Below are 23,844 nucleotides of genomic sequence, written 5' to 3'. Positions count from 1 at the left end.
CTGGCAGAACTGTTATAAGAGGCATTGCTTGTTGAACTACGGATGGGAAATGGCGTCGCTTTGCTATTTTACTTTCTATTTCCCGGTTGCCAGTGACTTTGATCATCTTTTCTCCTCTTGTGATTTGTCCATTTTTCTAGTAAGCTTTTTGTAGGAGTTCTTATATATTCTGGAAATCAACTGTTTCTCAGTACTAGACACTGGAAATATCTTTTTTCATTTTCTCTTTTGTGGTATTAACTTTATTGTGGTCACATTCATCAGCTTATTGCTTTATAGTTTATAATTTTGCATTGTCTTTCACGATCATGCCTGCTCTCTGTACTTTCTTTGAGGTTTTGCAGTTTGTCTTCTCAAGGGGCCTGTGATCACCTGGACTCCTCTGTGAAGTCTGTGCCATCTGTCTGCATGGGGAATACTGTGTCTCCCACCATCATTTGCTGACGCTTCATCCTTTATCTCCTCTGTCAATCCTCAGGTCTCCATATGATAGGGCTTTTCTGGGCCTCATTTCCATTCAAGCTTTTCCTGCCTAAGACCATATGCTATCAATTATTTTAACATGACAATAAGTCTTTAAAAGTAAACCAGAACTGACCATTTTTAGTAGTATGGATATTTTAATAATATTATTTTTCGAATCCATGAGCAAGGGATGTTTTCAGTTTCTTTCACTGGTGTTTTATAGTGTTCATTGTAGAGCTCATTGACCTCATTGGTTACACTTATTCCTAGGTGCTTTATTTCTGTCTCTTGTCCGATTGCTCTGGATAGGAGTTCTAGTATGATGTTGAGTAAGAGTACTTTCTACTTTCTTACTTTTTCTTTTCCTGTGGTTTGGTGCTGCCTGTCCTTTCATGGTTATGTTGGGTTTCACTTTCTGTGTTAAGAATCCCTTGAAGAATCTTTTGTAGTGGTGGCTTTGTGGTCACGTATTGTTTTAGTTTCTGGTAATCATGGAAGACTTTATTGCTCCATCTATTTTGAATGATAGTTTTGCTGGGTAGAGTATCCTGGCGTTGAAGTTATTTTCATTCAGTGTCCAGAAGATCTCACCCCATGCTCTTCTTGCTTTTAATGTTTCTGTTGAGAAGTCTGCTGTGATTTTAATGGGCTTACCTTTGTATGTTACTTGTTTTTTCTCTCTTACAGCCTTAAATGTTCTTTCCCTAGTTTCTGAACTTGTTTTAATGATGATATGTCGTGGGGTAGTTCTGTTTTGATCTGGTCTGTTTGGTGTTCTGGTGACCTCTTGCATCTGTATAGGATTATCTTTCTCTAGATTCTGGAAATTTTCTGTTATTATTTTGTTGCATATGTTTTGCATTTCCTTTGCTTGCACCTCTTCTCCTTCTTCGATGCCCATGTATCTCAAGTTTGGTCTTTTGATGGAGTTGGTGAGCTCTTGCATTTTCTTTTCACAGGTTTTGAGTTGTTTAATTAATAGTTCTTCAGTTTTTCCTTTAATTACCATTTCATCTTCAAGTTCTGAGATTCTGTCTTCTGTTTGTTCTAGTCTGCTGGGTTGGCCTTCCGTTTTGTTTTGCAATTCTGTTTTGTTCTTTTTTCTGAGGTTTTCCATATCCTGGGTTGTTTTCTCTTTTTTGTTGTCTATTTTTGTCCTGAGTTCATTTATCTCTTTATTAATCGTGTTCTCTGTTTCACTTTGGTGTTTATATACTGCTTCTATGGTTTCCTTTACTTCTTCTTTTGCTTTTTCAAATTCTATATTTTTGTTGTCTTGGAATTTCTTGAGTGTCTCCTGTACATTTTGGTTGACCATATCCAGTATCATCTCTATAAAATTCTCATTGAGTACCTGTAGTATTTCTTCTTTTAAATTATTCTTGTGGGCTTCATTGGGTTCTTTGGCCTAGTTTATCTTCATTTTGTTGGAGTCTGGATCTGAGTTTCTATTTTCTTCATTTCCCTCTGGTTCCTGTACTAATTTTTTGCTGTGGGGAAACTGGTTTCCCTGTTTTTTCTGTCTTCCTGTCATTGCTCTTGGTGCTGTTATTGTCTCTGTATTGTGTGCAATTAAATATTTTCTGGCTGTAATAATAGCACTAGTGATGTTTAGAATGGAAGGGTGAGAGGGGATGGAAAGCAAAGAAGTTAAAGGAAAAGGGAAAAACAAGTAAGTAGAGAAAAAAACCAAAAAACAAAACAAAGAAACAAAGAAGGTTTCAAAGATATAAACAGGGAGAGATAGTGGACTAATGAACAATAAGCTGAAATGGCATTAGAGAGACAGAGAGAGGATTAAAAATAAAAAATAAAAAGAATAAAGATAAGAATAAAAGAAAAATAAGTAAATGAAAGAAAACATATGTATATACAAAAAATAAAATAAAAAAATAAATAAAATTTAAAAAACCCTTCAAGTTTAAATGCAATGAAGTTTCAGTCTTAATAATTTTGGTTTCATTCCTCAGTCTCCAGTCCTGGAGGTGGTGCCTCAGATGTTGTTCTGTAGTTGTCTCATCAAAGTGGTAACATAAGAAAGAAAAAAAAACCCACAACATGTTCCAAGTTCAAATGCAATACTGTTTCATTAAGTTTTTCAGTATGCAGGTGTAGTTCGGTTGTTTTCTCATCAAAGGTAGGGAGAGGAGAAAAAAAGAGTCTTGAGACAGGTCTGTGAATGGCTGTCTGTGGCTGTGACTTGCCTGTCCACCGCTGTCAGCCTGCTGTTCCTGGAGGTGATACTTACGCAGATCTCTGGGGTGAGCTTAGCACTCACCTGTCCCAGCAGGCTTTGTTTACTCAGAGTTCTGTGCTTGATGCCACTGCTACAAGCTTTCCCCTTTCCAAACACACTGGGGGAGGTGACACTGCACCTGCATTCTCAGGCCTGCATGTTTATTTACAGTTCACGTGGGAAGTGGGTCTTTCCCCCTCTCCTGTGGAGTTTTCCTCCCACCGCAGCCTTTACAAGCTTTCCCACTCCTGATTGCTGGGTGTGTGCTGCTGCTCCTGCCGGTTGGCATGTTTGTTTACAGCTCACGTGGGAGGTGGGTCTTCCCCCGTCTCCTGTGGAGTTTTCCTCTCCCCGCCACTCTCAAGCTTTCCCACTCCTGGTTGCTGAGTGCTCCCGCCCTCTCCGGCCAGGCCCGGCTTGTTTATTTACAGTTCCCGGCCCGATTCCCCTCCCCACCTCTTCGATCTCAGGGTGCCCCACCCTCTTTGCTTCCTGTTTTTATTGTTCTTATTGCTTATTACTCAGTTCTCTTTTTTCCCCGGGTGGGGATCAGTCTGTCCAGGGGTCTCTGCCGATGTGACCCAGGGTTGTCTGTGGGAGTACCATATACCACTTAGCTCACCTTGTGGTCCACATCTTCCAAAGCCGTCTGGGTGTGGGTGACTGGCAGTGGCCCGGGGGCCTTCCTGGTTTCTCTGTTCAACGTGAAGTGAGATGCTCTGCGCAGGCTGAAGGTGTGGAGGGGTCAAAGTTTTGCCTCTTCTCAGTGTCCTTGCCTGCAAGGTGTGTCTCCAGCGTCTCTCCAAGATTTCACTTTAGGAGGCATGCTTTCTGCTTCCTATCTCTAGCCGCCATCTTGGAATCCTCATGATGTAGCCTTGTAATAGACAAATATGGACAAAGGAACCCTCATGCACCCTTGGTGGGAATGTAAATTAGTAAACGTAAATTTTCATAGTGGTTGTACTATGGAAAACAGTTTGGAGGCTCCTCAAAAACTATTTAACTGCCATATTGTCCAGCAATACTGTTTCTAGGGATATATCAGAAGGAATGTAAGTCAGGTTACAATAAAGGCACCTGCACACCCATGTTTATTGCAGCATTATTCACAATAGCTAAGCTATGGAAACAGCCAAGATGCCCCACTACTGATAAATGGATTAAGAAAATGTAGTATTTATACACAATGGAATTTTATTCAGTCGTGAAGAAGAATGAAATTTTGTTATTCGCAGGTAAATGAATGGAACTAGAGAACATCATCTTAAGTTAGCCAGGCTTAGAAAACCAAAGACCATATGTTTTGTGTGTTATGTGGAATATAGACCCAATACAAACAGAAGCAGTGTTATGAGAAACAGGTTATGCTAGGAGGAGGTCACATGCAAGAGAGGGAGGGTGAAGAAGGCAGTTAAGAAGGTGTATATGGTTGATGTACAAAAATGAATATAGAATTTTTAAACCCCTTGAAATCACCATAAGAAGGGGACTAAGGTAGAATGGAAAAAAATAGAGGAAATGAACCAATTTGGGTTATAATATATATGCATGAAAATGTCACAATGAAACACACTGTGTAACTAAGAAGTCTTTCTCTGGGATAGGTAGGTACTGGTGGGAAGGGAGGAGGATATAAGGAAAAGGAGTAGGAGGGTAGATATAGTGGAAATACTCTATACACATGTATGTAAATGAAAAAATGAGACCAGTTGAAACTATTCCAGGAATGGGGGGAGGGGGAATAAAGAATAATGATGGAGATAATAAAAATAAATTTAAAAATGCATTACAATGATGCATGTTGTATTAGCTACCTTGTGTTGCTATAAAAGAATACTTGATGCTAGGTAATTTATAAAGAAAAGTGGTTTATTTTGTCTTACAATTAAAGAGGTTAAAAATCCAAAATCAGGCAGCTTAATTTTTTTGTCTTCTGGTGAACACACCTGGCTGTGTCAGATAATGGAGAAGCAGAAAGGGAAATGGATGGGTGTAGAAGTGTCAGGCCTGAGAGGCAGGCCTTGCTTTGTAGAACAACCTGCTTTCAACAATAATTAACTCAGTTCTTCACACTAGCATTAATCCTTTCTGAGAGCAGAGCCCCCTTGATTTAATTACCTTTCAGTAGTCCCCACCTCTTAAAGGTTTCACCACTTCAACACCTACACATGGGAGTAAACCAATCATTAAAACACACAAATTAATACTGGCCATTACCTCTGAAGTTCATGAAAGGGAATTGGAATAACTTTGACTTTTATCTGTAGTAAGTTATTTCCATTATGAAAATAAGAATCTTGATGCAGACCTGACAAAATGTATACAGTGATCAAATTTTAAATATATTTGTTACATTATTATTTTATTTTTCCCTGAATTTTACAGTTTCTCAAAATAAGGGTTGATGTTGCATAGCATCTAGTTTGGTTTTCTCCCTATTTGTTCCCCCATCTACTACAGGAAGAACGGGTCATTAATTTGTATTAGACAGCCAGTTTATTATCCCAGTGATTTAAAGCTTCTCTTACCATTATAAAGTAACTCCCTCAAGGATATCACATCCTGAGGTACAAATTCAAGAAACCCATGTTCTTTATGATTGAAAGGGCGAGAAACCTGTTCTTGTGAGAAATATCATTGACCCCTACTATAGCAATTATCCAGCAACTTCTGTGTTGTTACTGGATATTTGCTTCTGTTTTAGGAAACTTTTTAAATTTTTTACTTTTATTGTGGGACTGAGGTTTGAACTTAGGGATTCACATTTGCAAAGCAGGCACTATGGCTTAAGCCACACCCCCAGTCTGGATATTGCTTCTGCACTTGAAAGTCTTCTGTTGATCACAACTCATCAGATGCTATTTCATAAATTTATTGTGTTATTTAGCTAATTGTTTCTTAGAGGATATGCTGTTGATATTATTATATCTTTGTTTCTGGAGTTGTCTCTTTTGTATTGGCATCAAAGATGACTGATAAACTCATGTAGACATTAAGTAATATCTATAGGCTGAGTGAGTGACTTACACCTGTAATCCCTACTATGCAGGAGGCATAAATAGGAGGATTGCAGTCAGGTCTTCCTGGGTGAAAAACAAGAGACCCTACCTGAAAAATAACTAAAGCAAAAAGGTCTGAGGGCATGTCTCAACTGGTAGAGCACTTGCCTAGGAAGCATGAGGTGCTAAGTTCAAACCCCATTACCACCAAAAATAAAAATAATCAATAAACAAAATACATATATTTGGTGTATCTGGAAGAGGCTCAGTCTAATTATTCCCTATTACTGAGGCAAGGCCTCCTTGATTATCCAGTGCCCAGAGAAATAAGAATTTAACCATTCTAGAGTATAAAAATAGGCACTATTTCTGCTCAGGTGTAAGCACCAGGTACTGTTCTGTCCAGTCTTTTCAGACAGTTTGTTACTAGCTTCTGGATAGCTTCCTCATACGTGTATGCTCATCAGTCTTCCACAGAGTAAGTTAATGAGACCCTTTTTAAATTTCCATGGTTCTTTCTCCCTGAAGCTGTCTCTCACCGACCTTCTTCTGTGATGTCTAGTTGCCTCTCAACTCTGTTTCTTCAACTCAGCCAGTCTCCCATGCTTCCCCCAGGTCTTCCTCTCTATGCTGCGGCCTGAGTGCTCTAGGCAGTAGGCTAGGGCAATCACAAAAGTCATCATTTGTTTCTTGTTTCTTAGGGGTCATTGTCTGGGCATGGTTCAAGTAAATATAGAGCCTGCCTAACAAGTGTGAGGCCTTGGGTTCAAACCCCAGTACTGCAAAAAAAAAAAAAAGAAAGAAAACCATTTTTCATATATTGTTGTTACATCAGATTTGGTTCTGTTTCTGGGAAGCAGAAATTCATCAATAATTTTTTAACACCTAGCTATTTTATTCCCTAGACTCTGGCTTCAGATTTCTAAATAACCTGTTGATACTTAAGATATTGTCTGTCTTCCAGTTTTGATGATTGGGGATTTAGTGTTCTGCTTTCCCCCATTACTTTTTCTCACTAACATTAGAGTATAGTTTTTATTATGTAAGTACTAAGGATGTAACGTGAATAATATCAGTGTGACTATGGAAATAATGCTCATTGTTGAGCCAAATAGTATACTGTGCAGTAACATCCCTCCCACTTCCCTCCCTCCCTCCCTCCCTTCCTTCCTCCTCTCCCTCCCTCCCTTCCTTCCTCCTCTCCCTTCCTTTCTCCTCTCCCTCCCTCCCTTCCTTCCTCCTCTCCCTTCCTTTCTCCTCTTAGTCCCCCTTTCACTCTCTCCCTCCTTCCTTCCCTTTCTTCCTTCTTTCCATCTTTTGACAAAAGGTCTTGCTCTGTAGCTCTGGCTGGCCTCAAACTCATGATCCTCCTGCTTCAGCCTCCTGAGTGCTGGGATTACAAGCATGTGACACTACACCCAGCTTACATTTTTTATTTTTTTGTTTTCTTTGTGGTTAGTTGCATGTGGCAACTGTGTAGCCATTCAAAATAAGATAAAGTTAAAATGATCATACTATACAACAGGACTAGTGGGGTGGGAGTTGCTCAAGCCGTAGAGTACCTGCCTAGCAAGGGTTAGGCCCTGAGTTCAAACTCAAATACCAACAAAAAAATTAAAAAAAAAGAATGGCATACTATAATAAAAAGTCCAAATGAATTTAAAATTAAACATTTAAAGAAGTGAAACCATAAATAGGGATAAATTCCCTTATAACCTTAGAATGGGAAAGACCTTAACTAGAACTCAGAAATCTAAAGTTATAAAAAAAATAGAGATTGGTAAAGTCAGCTATAAAAAGTCAACAGAAAGTTGTCCATAGCAAAGATATCATAAGTGAAGCCAGACAAGGAGTTGCAACTCATAACATAGGGCAAACATTCCATTTGTAAGAAGGGCTCCTTATAGAAGAAAAGATCAATAGAGCAAGTAGCAAATGATAATGGATATCAAAGGATATCCATTAAACATATCTTTAAACATATAAAATGATCCCATACTCACTTAGTAAGAGAGAAGATAATGTATCCATGTTTTCTAATTGCTTTTTGGTCAGCAGATATATTTATTCTTTGACTAGACAGTTTTCTTTTGGGAATCTACAGATGAAACAACACTGTGTATACATGAGTGTGTGTATACACACACGTATGTACACACTTATCCATCCATCCCATAGGGAATTGGTTCAGGACCCCAAGTAGATAAAATATCTGCAGATACTCAAATTCCATATATAAAAGGGCATATTTACAAACCTGTGTACATACTCCCATATACATTAAATCATCTCTAGATTACTTATAATACAATGTAATATAAATGCTATGTAAATAGTTATTATACTACATTGTTTAGGGATGGCAAGAAAAAGTCTATAAATTATATATATATATATTTATAATATTAATATTTTGTACAGACACTTTTTTTTTCCAGGTCTGGGGTTTGAACTCAGAGCCTCATGCTTACTAGGCAGGTGCTCTACCACTTGAGCCACTCCACCCAACCATGCTTTTTTTTTTAATATCTTCAATACATAGTAGGTTGACCCTACCAATACAGAATTTACAGAAATGGAGGACCAAATATATATGGTTATTCTGTACAGTAATGCTTGTAAAAGTAAGGATCAGAAATAATTTAAATATTTGGCAACAGAGATCTGGCTCAATAGAGGCCCCAGTCACTAAATTAGTATAGATTTCCTGACACCTCTATCAAATGCCCACCAACATTCTATTCAGAACTTTTGACTTCCTGTAGTGCCTATTTTTTTCTTTTCTTTTGCTTCTAAATTTCCTGTAGTTTTGGTTCTTCTGCTTTAGTCCATACTATGTGATCTCTGGTCCTTTTGTGCTGCAGTAATCTTGCATCTTTTCTTTATTCTCTCCTGTATCACCACCTGTTTCTTAGATCCCATGCTCTCTGTTCTTTAACTGGTGATAAAAGCAAACATGTCATAAGTATGCTTTTTTAAATCCTTGACTGTTTGAAAATGTCTTTATTCTACTTTCTCAATTAATTGATAATTTGTCTTAATATTAGCACCTATGTTGAAAAAATTTACCTGGAATTTTGAAAGTATCACGCCACTTCATTCTACCCATAGTCAAATATATAAAATGTTGCTTAGCCATTTCTTTCCCCATTTTACCTACTTATTTAATTGCTATGGAGGTTTTTATTGTTCTTTGTGTTTATTCCTTTTCTATTCATGTTTGAGCTTTTTTTTTTGGAAAGATGAAAACAGCAATCAGATGCAATCCATTGCCTTTTCATGTTTTTCTGGAAACTAAAAATACTACCAGAAAAATAAAATTTTAGAAATGCAAAATGTAAACTCCAAATTGTTATTTTTGATTCCTCAGACAATTAGTTCTGTATTCATTTTGTCATACCACCAATATGATCAGACTTTCAGTGACATTGGTGTAGTATGCCTTCTCCAACTCATTATTGCTGTGTCTCTGGGTTCTTTCTGAAATCCTTTTCTTGCTTGTTTTTGGAATTTGAATTTCCTTTAGTAGGGAATTTTTTAGCATATATTAATTGTACAAATGGGTTTCACGGTAATATTTCCATACGTGCATATAATGTACTTTGATCAAATGCACCCCCTCTGTTACCATTTCTTATCTCCCGCCCCCATTTTTAGTTTTAAATGGGTTTCGCTATTTTGTTTTCATATATATGTACAAAGTACTTTGATCATATCCACCCCCTACTTTAACCCTCTCCATTTGCCACCCTTCTGGTTCTCTGTGCTCCCCACCCCACACACCAAGTCCCGCTATTCATGGCTTCCTACCCCCGCTTAAGATCTGGATTCTGCATATGTGTAAGAACATGATATTTGTCTTTCTCAGTTTGGTTGTTTCACTTAATATGATGACCTCCAATTCCATTCATTTTCCTGCAAACAAAATGATTTCATTCTTTGTGGCTGAATAACACTGTGTGTGTGTGTGTGTGTGTGTGTGTGTGTGTGTGTGTGTGTGTACACATAGGTATCTCTGTTGTATGCTGCTGTAGCAGGATCATAGGTAGTTCTGTTTTCAGTTTCATGAGCAACCTTCCATAGTGGCTGTACTTATTTACATTCTTTTTTTTTAATTCATTTATTCACATGTGCATACATTGTTTGGGTCATTTCTCCCCCCTGCTTACCGCCCCACGCTCGCTTCCAGGCAGAACCTGTTCTGCCCTTATCTCTAATTTTGTTGAAAAGAAGACATAAGCATAATAAGAAAGACAAAGTATTTTTGCTAGTTGAGTTAAGGATAGTTATACAGAGAGATTCCTAGCATTGCTTCCATGTACAAATGTATTACAACCCAAGATGATTCATCTCTAACCGATCTTTACACTGGTTCCTGATCCCCTACTTGTGTTGACCTCTTTTGCTTTAAGGTTTCTGTATTAGTTCCTCTGGAGTGGGGACACCAAACACTTTCATGTTTTGGGTTTTCTACCTGTCCCCATGCCTCCTGTATGTATGTGCTGTCCCCTTGTCATGTGACCCAATTCCAACAACGTTGCTGTATTTGCCCTAGATCTAAAGTCTGCATATGAGGGAGAACATACGATTTTTGTTCTTCTGAGCCTGGCTAACCTTGCTCAAAATGATGTTCTACAGTTCCATCCATTTACTTGCGAATGATAAGATTTCATTCTTCTTCATGGCCGAGTAAAATTCCATTGTGTATAAATACCACATTTTCTTGATCCATTAGTCAATAGTGGGACATCTTGGTTGTTTCACTAACTTGGCTATTATGAATAGCACTGCAGTAAACATGGGTGTGCAGGTGTCTTTGGAGTAACCTGTGTTGCATTCCTTTGGGTATATCCTTAGGAGTGGAATTGCTGGATCATATGGCAGGTCTATGTTTAGATTTTTAAGAAGCCTCCACTTTTTTTCCAGAGTGGTTGTACTAGCTTGGCATTCCCACCAGCAGTGTAAGAGGGTTCCTTTTTCCCCACATCCTCGCCAACACCTGTTGTTGGTGGTGTTTTTGATGATGGCTTTTCTAATGGGTGAGGTGGAATCTGAGTGTGGTTTTTATTTGCATTTTCTTTATGACTAGAGATGGTGATCATCTTTTCATGTGTTTTTTGGCCATTTGAATTTCTTCTTTTGAGAAAGTTCTGCTTAGTTCAGTTGCCCATTTCTTTATTGGTTCATTGATTTTGGGAGCGTTTAGTTTCTAAAATTCCCTATATATTCTGGTTATCAGTCCTTTGATGTATAGCTGACAGATATTTTCTCCCACTCTGTGGGTGGTCTATTCAGTTTAGAGACCATTTCTTTTGTTGTGCAGAAGCTTTTTAATTTTATGAAGTCCCCTTATTCATCCTTTCTCTTAGTTGCTGGGCTGCTGGGGTTCTATTTAGGAAGTCTTTTGCCTATTTCTATTAGTCCCAGAGCATTTCCTGCTCCTTCCTGTAGTAACTTCAGAATTTCAGGTCTGATATTTAGGTTCTTGATCCATTTTGAGTTGATACTAGTACAGGGTGATAGACATGAATCTAGTTTCAGTTTCTTGCAGACGGTTAACCACTTTTCCCCGAAACATTTGTTGAAGAGGCTGTCTTTTCTCCATTGTATATTTTTGGCACCTTTATCAAAAATAAGGCGGGCATAGTTGTGTGGATTCATATCCGGGTCCTCTATTCTGTTCCACTGGTCTTCATGTCTGTTTTTGTGCCAGTACCATGCTGTTTTTATTGCTATTGCTTTGTAATATAGTTTGAAATTGGGTGTTGTGAAACCTCCAGCATTGCTCTTTTTGCTAAGTACTGCCTTGGCTATTCACAGTCTCTTGTGTTTCCAATTGAACTTTAGGGTAGATTTTTCAATCTCTGTGATGAAAGTCATTTGGATTTTGATGAGAATTGCATTAAACATACAGATTGCTTTTGGTAGTATATCCAATTTTACTATGTTGATTCTACCAATCCATGAGCATGGGAGATCTGTCCATCTTCTGTAGTCTTCCTCAATCGCTTTTCTTCAAGGGTTTGTAGTTCTCCTTGAAGAAGTCATTCACATCCTTTGTTAAGTTTACTCCTAGGTATTTGATTTTTTTGAGGCTATTGTAAATGGAATTGTTTCCATATATTCCTTCTCAGTTTGTTAGTTGAAGTTATTTTCATTCAGTGCCTGGAAGACCTCACTCCATGCCCTTCTTGCTTTTAAGGTTTCTGTTGAGAAATCTGCTGTGATTTTGATGGGTTTACCTTTGTATGTTATTTATTTTTTCTTTCTTACAGACTTCAATAGTCTTTCTCTATTCTCTGTGCTTGTTGTTTTATTAATAATGTGTTGGGGGTAGTTCTGTTTTGGTCAAGTCTGTTTGGTGTCCTGGAGGCTTCCTGTACCTGAATGGGCATAGTTTTCTCTATATTTGGGAAATTTTCTGTTTTATTTTGTTGAATATATTACGAATTTCTTTTGCTTGCACCTCTTCTCCTTCTTCAACGCCCGTGATTCTTAGGTTTAGTCTTTTGATAGAGTTGGTGACTTCTTGCATATTCCTTTCACAAGTCTTGAGTTGTCTGACTAATAGTTCTTCATTTTTTCCTTTAATTTCCATTTCATCTTCATGTTCTGAGATTTTGTCTTCTGCTTGTTCTAGTCTGCTGGAGTGGCCTTCCATTTTGTTTTGTATTTATGTTTCATTCTTTTTTCTGAGGTTTTCCATATCATGGGTCACTTCTTTAATATTTTCAATTTTCGTTCTTAATTCATTTATCTCTCTATTTATGCTGTTCTCTGTTTCAGTTTGGGGTTTATTTAGGGATCCTATGAGTTGGTTTATTTGTTTCTGTGTTTTGTCATATTCTTTATTTTTGTTGTCTTGGAATTTCTTGAGTGCCTCCTGTATGTTTTGGTTGACCATGTCTAGTAACAGCTCTATGAAATTCTCATTAATAACTTGTAGGATTTCTTCTTTCAGAGTGTTCTTGTTGGCTTTGTTGGGTTCCTTGGCATAGTTTATCTTTGTTTTGTTGGAGTCTGGATCTGGGTATCCGTTTTCTTCATTTCCCTCTGAATCTTGTATTTATTTTTAAGGGGAGAATGATTTCCATCCCTTTTTCATCTTCCCATCATTCCACTTGGTACTGCTTCTGTCCCTGATCTATGTGTAATTTAGTATTAGCTAACTTAACAATAGTAAAACTAACAAAACCAAGAAACAAAGAGAAAAAAGAAAAAGAACAGAAAATGAAGAACCAAAGAAATCAACAGGGAGAAATGGTGGACAATCAAACAGCAAACAAGACAAACAAACACTTAAACAAAAGAAAAGAAAAAAAAAATTCCCAGTTCAGGAACAGTAGAATTTCAGTCTCAGTAGTTCTGGTGTTACTCCTTTAGCATCCAGTCCTGTTTGTCTGCATCTCCTAGGCAGGTTTGGAGCTGGCATCTGGTGGTGCTTGGGCCCTCCTGTTTTCTCAGTGTAACGTGGCATGGAGAAGCTTTTTATGGTCTGGGAGTTCAGGGTTTCAGAGTTTTGTTTCTTCTTCTTCTTCTTCTTTTTTTTTTTTTTCACCAAGTGTGGCTCCAGCAGGAAAGTATTGTGTTTGGTCTGCTGAAGGTCTCCCAAGCATGTTTGGAGCTGGTGGCTGGCAGGCTGGCAGGTGGGTGGCGGTGATCTGTGGGGCAGAGGTCTGGCGGGCTGGCCGGCGGGCAGTGGCAGCATGGGGATGGCAGCCTTCCTGTTCTTTCAGTGTATCATGGCATGGAGAAGCCTTCCATGGGCTAGGGGTTCAGGGTCCTGAAGTTTCAGCTCTTCCTGGTGCTTTACCTCAGCCAAGGGTGTCTCCAGCGTCTCAGCAAGTTCCCTGATTCATGGAGTTAATGCTGTCTGCGTCTGTGTCCCAGTCACCATTTTGGATCCTCCATTCATTTACATTCTTGCCAATAGTTATAAGGGTGCCTTCCCACCACCACCTAAGTCCTCAACAGCTGTGTGTTTTCTTGATGATTGACTTTCTGACTGGGGCCAGCTGTGTCATTTTGATTCATTTTTCCTTTATGCCTTTGAATGTTGGATGTGTATTTATTGACCATTTGTACTTTTGAGAAGTACTAATTCATTTGGCCATTTATTAGTTGAATTATTCTCTTGGTTCTTAATTATGAGTGGGTTTTTTTTTTTTTTGGTGGGACTGGATTTGTACTCGGGACTTCATATTTGCAAAGCAGGCACTCTAACCACTTGAGTCACACCTCCAATTCAATTTTTTTTTCTTGATATGTTCTTTGATAAACAGTTGTCAAAGATATTTTTCCATTCTGTAGGTATTCTCTGCATTCTGGTAATTATTTCTTTGGTGTACAGAAGCTTTTTAAGTTGATGCAATCCCATATGACAATTCTTCTTTTCATATCCTGAGCATTCGAGCATTATTCAGGAAGTTGTTGTCTATGCCTGGCTCTTCAAGTGGTTTCTCAGTTGTTTCAGAGTGTCTGGTCTTCATTTAAGGCCTTTGATCCATTTTGAGTTGAATTTTGTACAGGGTGAGAGGGAGGGATCAAGTTTCAGTCTTCTACATGCGATTATCCGTTTTCTCACCACCATTTGTTGAAGATGTTGTCTTATTTCCATTGTACATTTTTGGCTCCTTTGTAGAAAATCAGACAGCCACTTTTGTGTGAGTTCATTTCTGGGTCTTCTATTCAGTTGGTCTACATGTGTGGTTTTGTGCCAGTACCATGCTGTTTTTGTAACTATGGCTCTGTAATATAATTTGAAGTCAGATATTGTGATATCAGCATTGTTCTTTTGTTCAAGATTGCTTTGGTTATTTGGGGTCTGTTGTGCTTCCTTGTGAATTTTAGGATTGCTTTTTGTGTTTTTGTGAAGAATGGGATTGGGGTTTTGGCATAGATTGCATTGAATGTGTAGATTGCTTTCTGCTGCATAGCCACTTTCACAATATTTATTCTACCAATCCATCAGCATGGGAAGTCTTTCCATCTTCTAGTGTCTTCTTCAGTTTGGTACTGTCAAAAAACAAGGAATAAACTTAACTAAGGAGGTGAAAGACCTCTACAAGTTATTCCTTGTTCTTTGACAGTATCATAAATGGAATCTTTTTAGTGATTTTTTTTCTCAGCTTCTATATTTTTGGTATATAGAAGAGCTACTGATGTTTGTATGTTGATTTTGTATCCTACTTTCTGTCAAAGTAGTTTATCAGATCTAAGAGTTTATTTGGTAGCGTTGTTAGGGTCTTTTAAGTATAATATCACATCAACAGCAAATAGAGATAATTTGACTTCTTCCTCTCCTATTTTGTATTCTTTCTCTTGCATTATTGCTCTGGCTAAGAATTCAAGCACTATATTGAAGTAGAGTGGTGAGAGTGGATACCCTTATCTCATTCCTGACATTAGAGGAAATGGTTTCAATTTTCCCCAATTTAGGACTGTGTTGGCTTTAGGTTTATTGCATACAGTCATTATTATGTTGAGGAATGTTCCTGCTATTCCTATTGTCTAATAAATGGGTGTTTCAATTTTCTCAAAGACCTTTTCTGCATCCATTGAAATGATCATGTGATTTGGGGGAAATTCTTAGTTTGATTTGTTAGAAAGTATCTTTGTTTTATTTAGATTGTATTTTTAATCTCCCACATTGGTATTTATTATATTCCTACCAAAAATAATAACTATAATAACTGAATTCCCATTGACAGGTTTCATTTTGATTTACTTGGATTCTTGTAAGAATTTTTTGTTGAGTTCAGAATTTTTTCTTCAGCACCTTGAGGATATTTTTCTACCATATTTCTGAGAAGTTGCCTATTTAATTGTTAAAGGGCAAATTAATGTATCTTTAAGTGTTACTGATTAATCTAAATGTCTTCTTGTGTTTTTTGGGGTTTTTTTTTGGTGGTACTGGGATTTGAACTTAGGGCTTCATGCCTGCTAGGCAAGTTTTCTACCACTTGAGCCACTCTGCTAGTTCCTAAATGTCTTCTTGTGTTTTTCTCCCATAGGGAATACAGTGAGTAACCTGATCATGATCATACCTCCACTTTTTGGTGCAATTCAGAGTATTAGAGACGGACTGGAAAAGCGGTACATTGCTGCTTATTTTGCACTCACAGGTATGTATAGCACTTCACCTGAAAAAAAAATTATGTAGAGCATTCAGGTGGGCTGTTTTTCTCATCCATTTCTAAATGCAGTTCTCAATTTTGTGTTATTTGTTATACAACTTGAACACATTCTGAAACTTCAGACTCCTCAAACCTTGCCAGTGAACTGTACTGTACTTTGAATAAAAAATTTTTAAAGTTGTAAAATATTTCAAGTGTGTGGAATTAGAAGTAATACAACAAACATACCCATACCCAGTTTTATCTCATCTTTCATTTTGTTTTGTTTTGTGTTTTGGGTGGTGCTGGGGATAGAACCTCAGGCTTCTCTCATAACAAGTTAGTGCTTTGTCACTGAGCTTCATCCCCAACCCTGCTTGGTCAGATCTTAACAGTTTGTAGTATTTGTTTCAGATCTCAACTTTTCCTATTTTAAGAAAATGTGCTACTGCAGATAAACTTACTTTGTGCCTGATTTTATCCCCCTGCAGACTTCCAGGTTAGGAAGAAGACTTAGAGGTTAGATGACAGTTAGCTCTATCCTGAATTTGATCTTATAATTATCTCACATGCTTTTATGTTTGTTTATACTACACATATATGTACCCTTAAAAATGTATATAGTACAGGGGCCACACATGGTGGTACACACCTATAATCCTAGTACTCAAGGGGTCTGAGGCAGGAGGATCAGAGTTCAAGACTGTCCTGAGCAAGATCTTATCTTAAGAACAAGAAAAGTATATATAATACAGGAAAAGAATACATATAGTATGGTTTTGCATAGTTTTAAACTTTCTGGGAAGGATACCATTCTGCACCTAACCTTTTGTACTTTGCTCATGTTTTCTACTTGTCTTTGAGGTAGGGGTTGTGTCTTAGTCATTTTTGTATTCCCAGGGTCTGGCAATTTAGTGGTCTTCAGTGACTGGTGGATGGGTAGATAAATCAACTTTACCAGAGCCTAAGATGGGGAAATCACTTCTGTCTTGTTCTTCAATAATCATGATAAGGGCTGGCAGAGTGGCTCAAGTGTGAGTCCCTGAGTTCAAATCCCAGTATCACCAAATTAAAAAAAAATGATAAAGAAAACAGAACAAAATAGCAAAAGCAGTAAATTCTAATTGGTTCATTTTACATAATAGTTTGTTTCAGCTCATGTGGGGCTTTATTTACCCATGGGCAGAAAGGACTTCTGTTTGCCACAGAATCACAAGTTGTACTGTATCATATCAAATTCTATCATAATTAGATTAATTGCTGGATATGAGAAACTTCTGAATTTGTTACTCACAGACATGGAGTTTTAGGGAGACATCCAGAAACTTAGCCCTTTATATCCTGGGGTGTTTAAACATGATGGACAATAACAATAAGAATAAAAGTGTTTGAGGGACTCTCAGATTGCCCTTGGATGATAAATATTAGTCTCCTCAGTTAGAATTTATTCACTCATCCTCCAGTTTAAGAAGGAAAGCAAATAAAAGCATATGTAACCTACACTTTTAGCCTTATTAGGAGAAAGAGAATACAGCTAGGCACTACATAACAATGTTGCATCCACAGTGGACCACATATAGTATAGTTGTTCCATAAGATTATAATGGAGCTGGAAAATTATCACACAATAATATAGTAGACATCATAACATCACAGTGCAACTCATTACTCACATGTTTGTGATAATGTTGATGTAAACAAACCTACTGCGCTGCCAGGAGTACAAAAGTGTAGCTCATACAATTGTGTATAGTACATAATATGTCATGAATCTCTTAACATCAGGCATCTCTTCTGAGAAATGCATCGTTAGGCGATTTCATTGTTGGACAAGCCTCATAGAGCATACTTACATAAAGAAAGATAACTTTAGTGTCACTAGGCATTATAATCTTAGGGGGACCACTGTCATATATAAGGTTCATTATTGACCAGAATATCTTATGTGGTACATGACTATATTGGTTTATCATAATGAATGACTATATTACTTGTTTTTATATTTACTATACTGTGTATTTTATCATTATTTTAGAGTATACTCCTACTATAAATAGTTAGCTATAAAACAGCCTCAGGCAGAAGAAGGCCTTGTTATCAAGGAGATAATAGCTCCATTCATGTTACTGTTACTGCCCCTGAAGGCCTTCTACTGAGACAAGGTGTGGAGGTGGAAGACAGTGATATAGACGACCCTGACCATGTGTAAACCTAGGCTAATGTTCGTGTTCTGTCTTAGTTTTTTGTTTTGTTTTTTTGGTGGGACTTGGGTTTGAGCTCAGGGCTTCAGAAGCCACACCTCCAGTGTACCTTGATGTGGTTATTTTGTATCTTGAACTATTTGTCCAGGTTGACCTTGAAATTCAATCCTTTCATTCTTAGCCTTCCAAGCAACTAGGATTACAGATGTGAGCCACTGATGCTTGGCTGTGCCTTAGTTTTTAACAAAAAAGTTTTAAAAGTAAATAAATAGGAAAAAGTTTATAGAATAAAGCTATAAAGAAATAATCTTTTGTACAGCTGTATAATATGTATATTTTAAGCTAAGTGTTATTTCAGAGGTTTCAAGAACTTTAAAAAGTTTATGAAGTAAAAATGTTAAAGTAAGCTAAGATTAATTTTATTAGTGAAGAAAAATACTTTGTATAAATTTAGTGTAGCCTAAATGTGCAATGTTTATCTAGTTAGAGTGCTGTACAGTGATATCCCATACTTCACATTCACTCATTGACTTGGCAAGAACAATGGTAAGGGCCCAATACAAGTGTGTAGTTTTGTGTTTTATATTGTGTTTTTACTATATGTTTTCTGTGTTTAGGTAACACAAATACTTTTGTGTTATAGTTGCCTACTGTGTTCAGTACAGTGACATGCTGTATAGATTTGTAACCTAGAAGCAATAGGGTATACCCTATAAGACTAGGTGTGTAGTAGGCTATACCATCTAGGTTTATCTAAAATATACTCTTGTGATTTTTGCACAGTGATGAAGTTATCTAATTACATGTTTTTCAGTGCATGCCTCCATCATTAAGCAATACATTATTATGTTATAAACAAGATTATTTTTATTTTATTTATTTTTATATTCATTTATTCACATGTGCATACATCGTTTGGGTCATTGCTCCCCAAGATTATTTTTAAATATGAAATAAACATCAAATTCCAATAGAACTATCTTTTGTGTTTCAGACTTAAGGAAGTTTGAAAAACTTACTGGAAGAGAGGAAAGAGAAGTTTGGGGCCTAGTCTGACAGAAACACTAATAGAAAGAGAAAGCCCACCAATAAATGCAAAATTTCTAAAGCAGTGTAAAATCTCATAGATCACAATCACAATCCTGCCTGTAAGTAAAGGACTTGAAAATGTGTAAGACCTATCTAAAGTGATAGTTTTGCGAAGGCATCAGTTCTCAGAAGGAGATAAACAAGAAGGGAAAGTGGAAGTGTGTTAGTGAAGGAAAAGAAAGAAGTTAAAGGATGGAATTACAGATCCTACTGAAAAAGTGCTGGGTCACAGCTCAAGTGGTAGAGGCCATGGGTTCAATTCCCCAGTACCACCAAAAGAAAAGAAAAAAAGAAAAAGATCTTGCTGAAACAAATGAATTACAAGGGGCGGGGGATGTAGCTTGGTAGTAGAGTACTTGCCTAGCAGGCATGAGACCCTGTATTTGATCCCCATCATCCCAAAAACTAACAAAAAAGAAATTATAGCAGGAGTAATTGGTGCATGCATGCCTGCAATCCCAGAAGAGTGAGATAGTAGGATTGCAAGTTCAAGAACAACCTGGGCTGAATAGCAAGACCCTGTCTCAAAAAAAAAAAAAAAAAAAAAGGAATGGATAGATGGAGTTCAAGTAGGAACAGAGAAAAACAAAGGGGTAGAAGGTTTGTATAAAGGAATTACAAGTTATGGGGCTGGCAGAGTGGTTCACTCCTGCTTAGCAAGCATGAGGCCCTAAGTTCTAACCTTGGTGCCACCAAAAAAAGAAAGGAATTATAGGCCATGCATGGTGGCTCAAGCCTTTAATCCTAGCTACTTGGGAGACATAAATTGGGAAGATCTCTGTTTGAGGCCAGCTCAGGCAAAAAGTTAATGAAACCCCATCTCAACCAATAAAAGCTGGATTCAGTGTGCACAATTGTCATTCTAAATACTTGGGAAGCATAAATAGGAGGATTGCAGTCTAGGTTGGCCTGGGCTAAGTGAGACTATATCTCACAAATAAGCAAAGCAAAAAGCGGTGAAGGGCATGGCTCAAGTACTAGAGTGTCTGCCTAAGAAGCATAAGGCCTTGAGTTCCACCAAAGTAAATAAACAACTCTCAGTACCACCAAAGTAAATAAATAACCCCCCAGTGCCACAAAAATAAATAAACAACCCCCAGTGCCACCAAAGTAAATAAATAATCCCCAGTACTACAAAAATAAATAAACAACCCCCCAGTACCACAAAAAATAAATAACCCCCAGTGCTGCAAAAATAACCCCCAGTACCATAAAAATAAATAAATAACCCCCAGTGCCACAAAAGTAAATAAATAAAAAAAAAAACCCAGTGCCACAAAGTAAGTTAAAAAACCCAGTGCCACAAAAGTAAATAAACAAACAACACCCAGTGCCACAAAAATAAATAACCCCCCAGTGTCACCAAAATAAATAACCCCCAGTGCCATAAAAGTAAATGAATAAACAACCTCCCACTGCCACTAAATAAGTAAACAACCCCCAGTGCCACAAAAGTAAATAAATAACCCCCAGTGCTGAAAAAATAAATAACCCCCCAGTGCCGTAAAAATAACCCCAATGCTACAAAGTAAATAAATAAACAACCCCCAGTGCCACAAAATAAACAGCCCCCCAGTGCCACAAAATAAATAACCCCTAGTGCCACAAAAGCAAATAAATAAATAAACAAGGAAAAATTGTAGCAGAAAACTTTCTAGACCTGGAGAAAGATGCAAATATCCAGGTACTTGAAGGTCAAAGGTTACCAGTCAGATTCAGTCTATATGAGAATACTGCAAGACAAACTGTCAGGTCATAGACATGGAGAGGATCCTGAAAGAAGCAAGAGAAAAGATGCAAACGACATGAAGAGAACTCTCAGTACACCTATCAGTGAACTTCTCAGCAGAAACCTTACAGGCTAGAAGAGAATGTGATAATTTGTTCAAAGTGCTGAAAGAAAAAAACCCTTGCCAACTAAGAATGCTGTATCCAGAAAAGCTGTCCATCAGAAATGAAGGAGAACTAAGACTCCCAGACAAACAAAAGCTAATGAGTTTATCATCCCCAAGCTCTGCCCTTATAAGAAATGCTAGAGGAGTTTTCAAGGTGATAGCAAAGGACATGAATGAATAACTTGAAGACATCTGAAGATGTAAAATTGACTTGTAAAACTAAGTAAACAGTCAAATTCAGAATAGTCTAATAATGTAACCACTATATCTTTAATGTGAAAGGATAAAAGACAAAACTTTAATAGTAACGAATTATAAATTTATAAAATGATATTAAACACGACATCAGAATTCAGAATATGGGAAGGAGAGGAGTTAAAGTATAAAGACATTTTCATTTCTTTTCTTTTTATTTGATCAAACTTTGAGTTTTTATCTGCTTAACACAAACCTGTTATAACTACAAGATGTCCTTGGTAAGCTTCATGGTAACCATAAAGCAAAATCCTTTAATTGACACATTGAAAATGAAAATAAAAAGCAAGAAACCAAAACACAATAGGGAAAAGTCATTGCTACAAAGGAAGACAGTAACAGAGTGAGGAAGGACATACAGAACAACTAGAAAACTTAAGATGCAGTAGTAAGTCCTTACCTATCAATAATTACCTTGAATGTAAATGGATTAAGTTCTCCAATTAAGAGACAGAGTGGCTGAAGGGATTAAAAAACAAAACTCAACCAAATGCTGCCTCTAGATGACTCATATAGAATGAAAGAGATACTCTATGGAAAAGGAAACCAAAAGAGATCAGGAATAGTCATACTGAGTCAGAAATCTAGACTTACGTGCAAAAACTGTAAAATCAGACAAAGGTGATTATAATACAATGATAAATGGGTTAATTCGACAAGAAGATACAAGAATTTACAATCTAAATATAAACAGCAAAATGTCAGTAGATCTAAAGGGAGAGATAGACTGTAATACAGTGGTAGAAAAGAATTCCAGCCTCCTGCTTTTAGCAATGGACAGGTCACCCAACTAAAATCAAAGAGAGTAGCAGATTTAAGCTGCACTGTAGATAACAGACCTAACAAACATTTACAGAACTTCCACCCAAGTGCTACAGAATGCACATTTATTTCAATAAGGTGTGGAACATTCTCCAGGTTGGATCACATGTTAGGCTACAAAACAATTTTAAGTATCTTTTCGACCAGAATAGTGTAAAACTACAAATCAGTAACAGGAAGAACTCCAGAAACTTTACAAATATATGGAAACTAAAGAACATGCTCCTGAATACACCTAATGGGCTAATTAAAAGGGAAATTTAAAAATTTATTGTTTCCTAATATAAAATAATTTTAAAACATTGACTATAAAAAAAACCAAGTATCCAATAGACAAAAATGGTTAAAGACAGAAAATTCTCCAAGAAAGATATAAAAAACAGCCAAAATGTGTAAGAAAATTTATTTAGTTTACTTATAAAAAGAGAAGTGCAAATGAAAACTACAGTGACACGTGTTGCTTCTCATTTGTCAGATTTGTAGGTCAGGTACTTAACAACATGCTATTTTGGCAAGGCTGTGAAGAAATGGGCATTCTTTATATATTTCCAATGAGTGCAGTTGGCACTATCTAACAAAACTATACATGTATTTGCCTTTTCAACAGTCACAATTTTAAGAACTTTCTGTAAAGATAAATCAACAGTTAAAAAATAAATGTGCATAGGTTATTATAGGATTATTTATAATTAAAAGTAATGTAAACAATTTAAAAGCCCATTTGTAGAAAATTGAGTGAACAAATAGGATAACTACATAATAAATATGATGTAGAAATGAGGAGAAACATCACTAAACTGATAAAAATATCTGTCAAGTAAATAATGTGTGATGCAAAATAACATGATATGCAACTTTTGGGTTTAAAAAAGAAAACATACACTTTGTATTTTATTTTAAAAAAGGATGAATCTGAAATCAGTTGAGTTGGTGACTTCAGGGGGCAGGTGGAAATGGAGTGGAAAGGATAGAGAAGGGAGTGAGACTTCCAGGTGTATCTTTTTTGTGTTATATTTATACAAAGAAAAATGAACTATACTAAATATGAAATGGCTAACATAATAACATGGAAGTTAAAAGAACTAATCCAATTAACTTTCAGTTAATTTCAATTAACTTTCAGTTAATTTTCAGTGTGCTATTCTTATGACATATCAGAAAACAAAAGAAAATTCAAAGAAATCTTGAACCTCACATTGCTGTTTATTTATTGTATGCTTATTGTTGATAGTAGTACAGGTATAGTATTGCTGAAGCTATTTTTTAATGCATTTAGGTTTATGCAAATGGGAAACTATTAATATTATTAGGAGTGGGTTCTTACTGTGAAAGAAGAGCAGATTTGGATGGGAAAGGCAAGGAAGAGTCCTGTTGTATGGGGTTAGAATTAGAGGTATCACTGAGTTAAAAACTGATTTCAACTGATCTGTCCTCTAATAGGGCCTGGAAGCAGGGGCCCTTTATAAAGGAACAATGATCGTGCCCAGCGCCCAGGCCTTGACTTCTAAAAATCTTTCTTTACTTAAAAGGAATGAAAACTTAAATAGCTTAACTTCTGGTCTGAGTTGGGAAAAGTACAGGATGAGCCTGGAACATCTTGTGCCAGAAAATACAAAAGTACTCAGAAAATGAGGGAATCATGTCAAAATGACACAGAAGGCAGTTTTGCCAATCCAGGACAGTCTGAGCTTCAAAATGAAAACTGAAAATGGTATAACAAAAGAATTTATGAATTTTTACAATTCTGAAAAACAATGGCATGTG

The 23,844-nt window shown here is 36.9% G+C and overlaps 1 protein-coding gene across 1 annotated transcript in view; it reads left to right on the top strand.

Moving 5' to 3' along the window:
* Acer3 (alkaline ceramidase 3) overlaps window positions 1-23,844 on the top strand; it is a 146,689-nt gene that overhangs the window by 43,084 nt on the left and 79,761 nt on the right. Inside the window, exon 2 of the mRNA XM_074082512.1 lies at window positions 15,717-15,827. Within this exon, the coding sequence (XP_073938613.1) occupies window positions 15,717-15,827 (111 nt within the window). The remainder of the gene's footprint in view (window positions 1-15,716; window positions 15,828-23,844) is intronic.

The sequence above is a fragment of the Castor canadensis genome, chromosome 1 (assembly GCF_047511655.1).
Source record: "Castor canadensis chromosome 1, mCasCan1.hap1v2, whole genome shotgun sequence".
NCBI lineage: Eukaryota > Metazoa > Chordata > Mammalia > Rodentia > Castoridae > Castor > Castor canadensis.
Note: the sequence above shows the minus strand (reverse complement) of the source record. Positions and strands in the feature narration are given on the sequence as shown.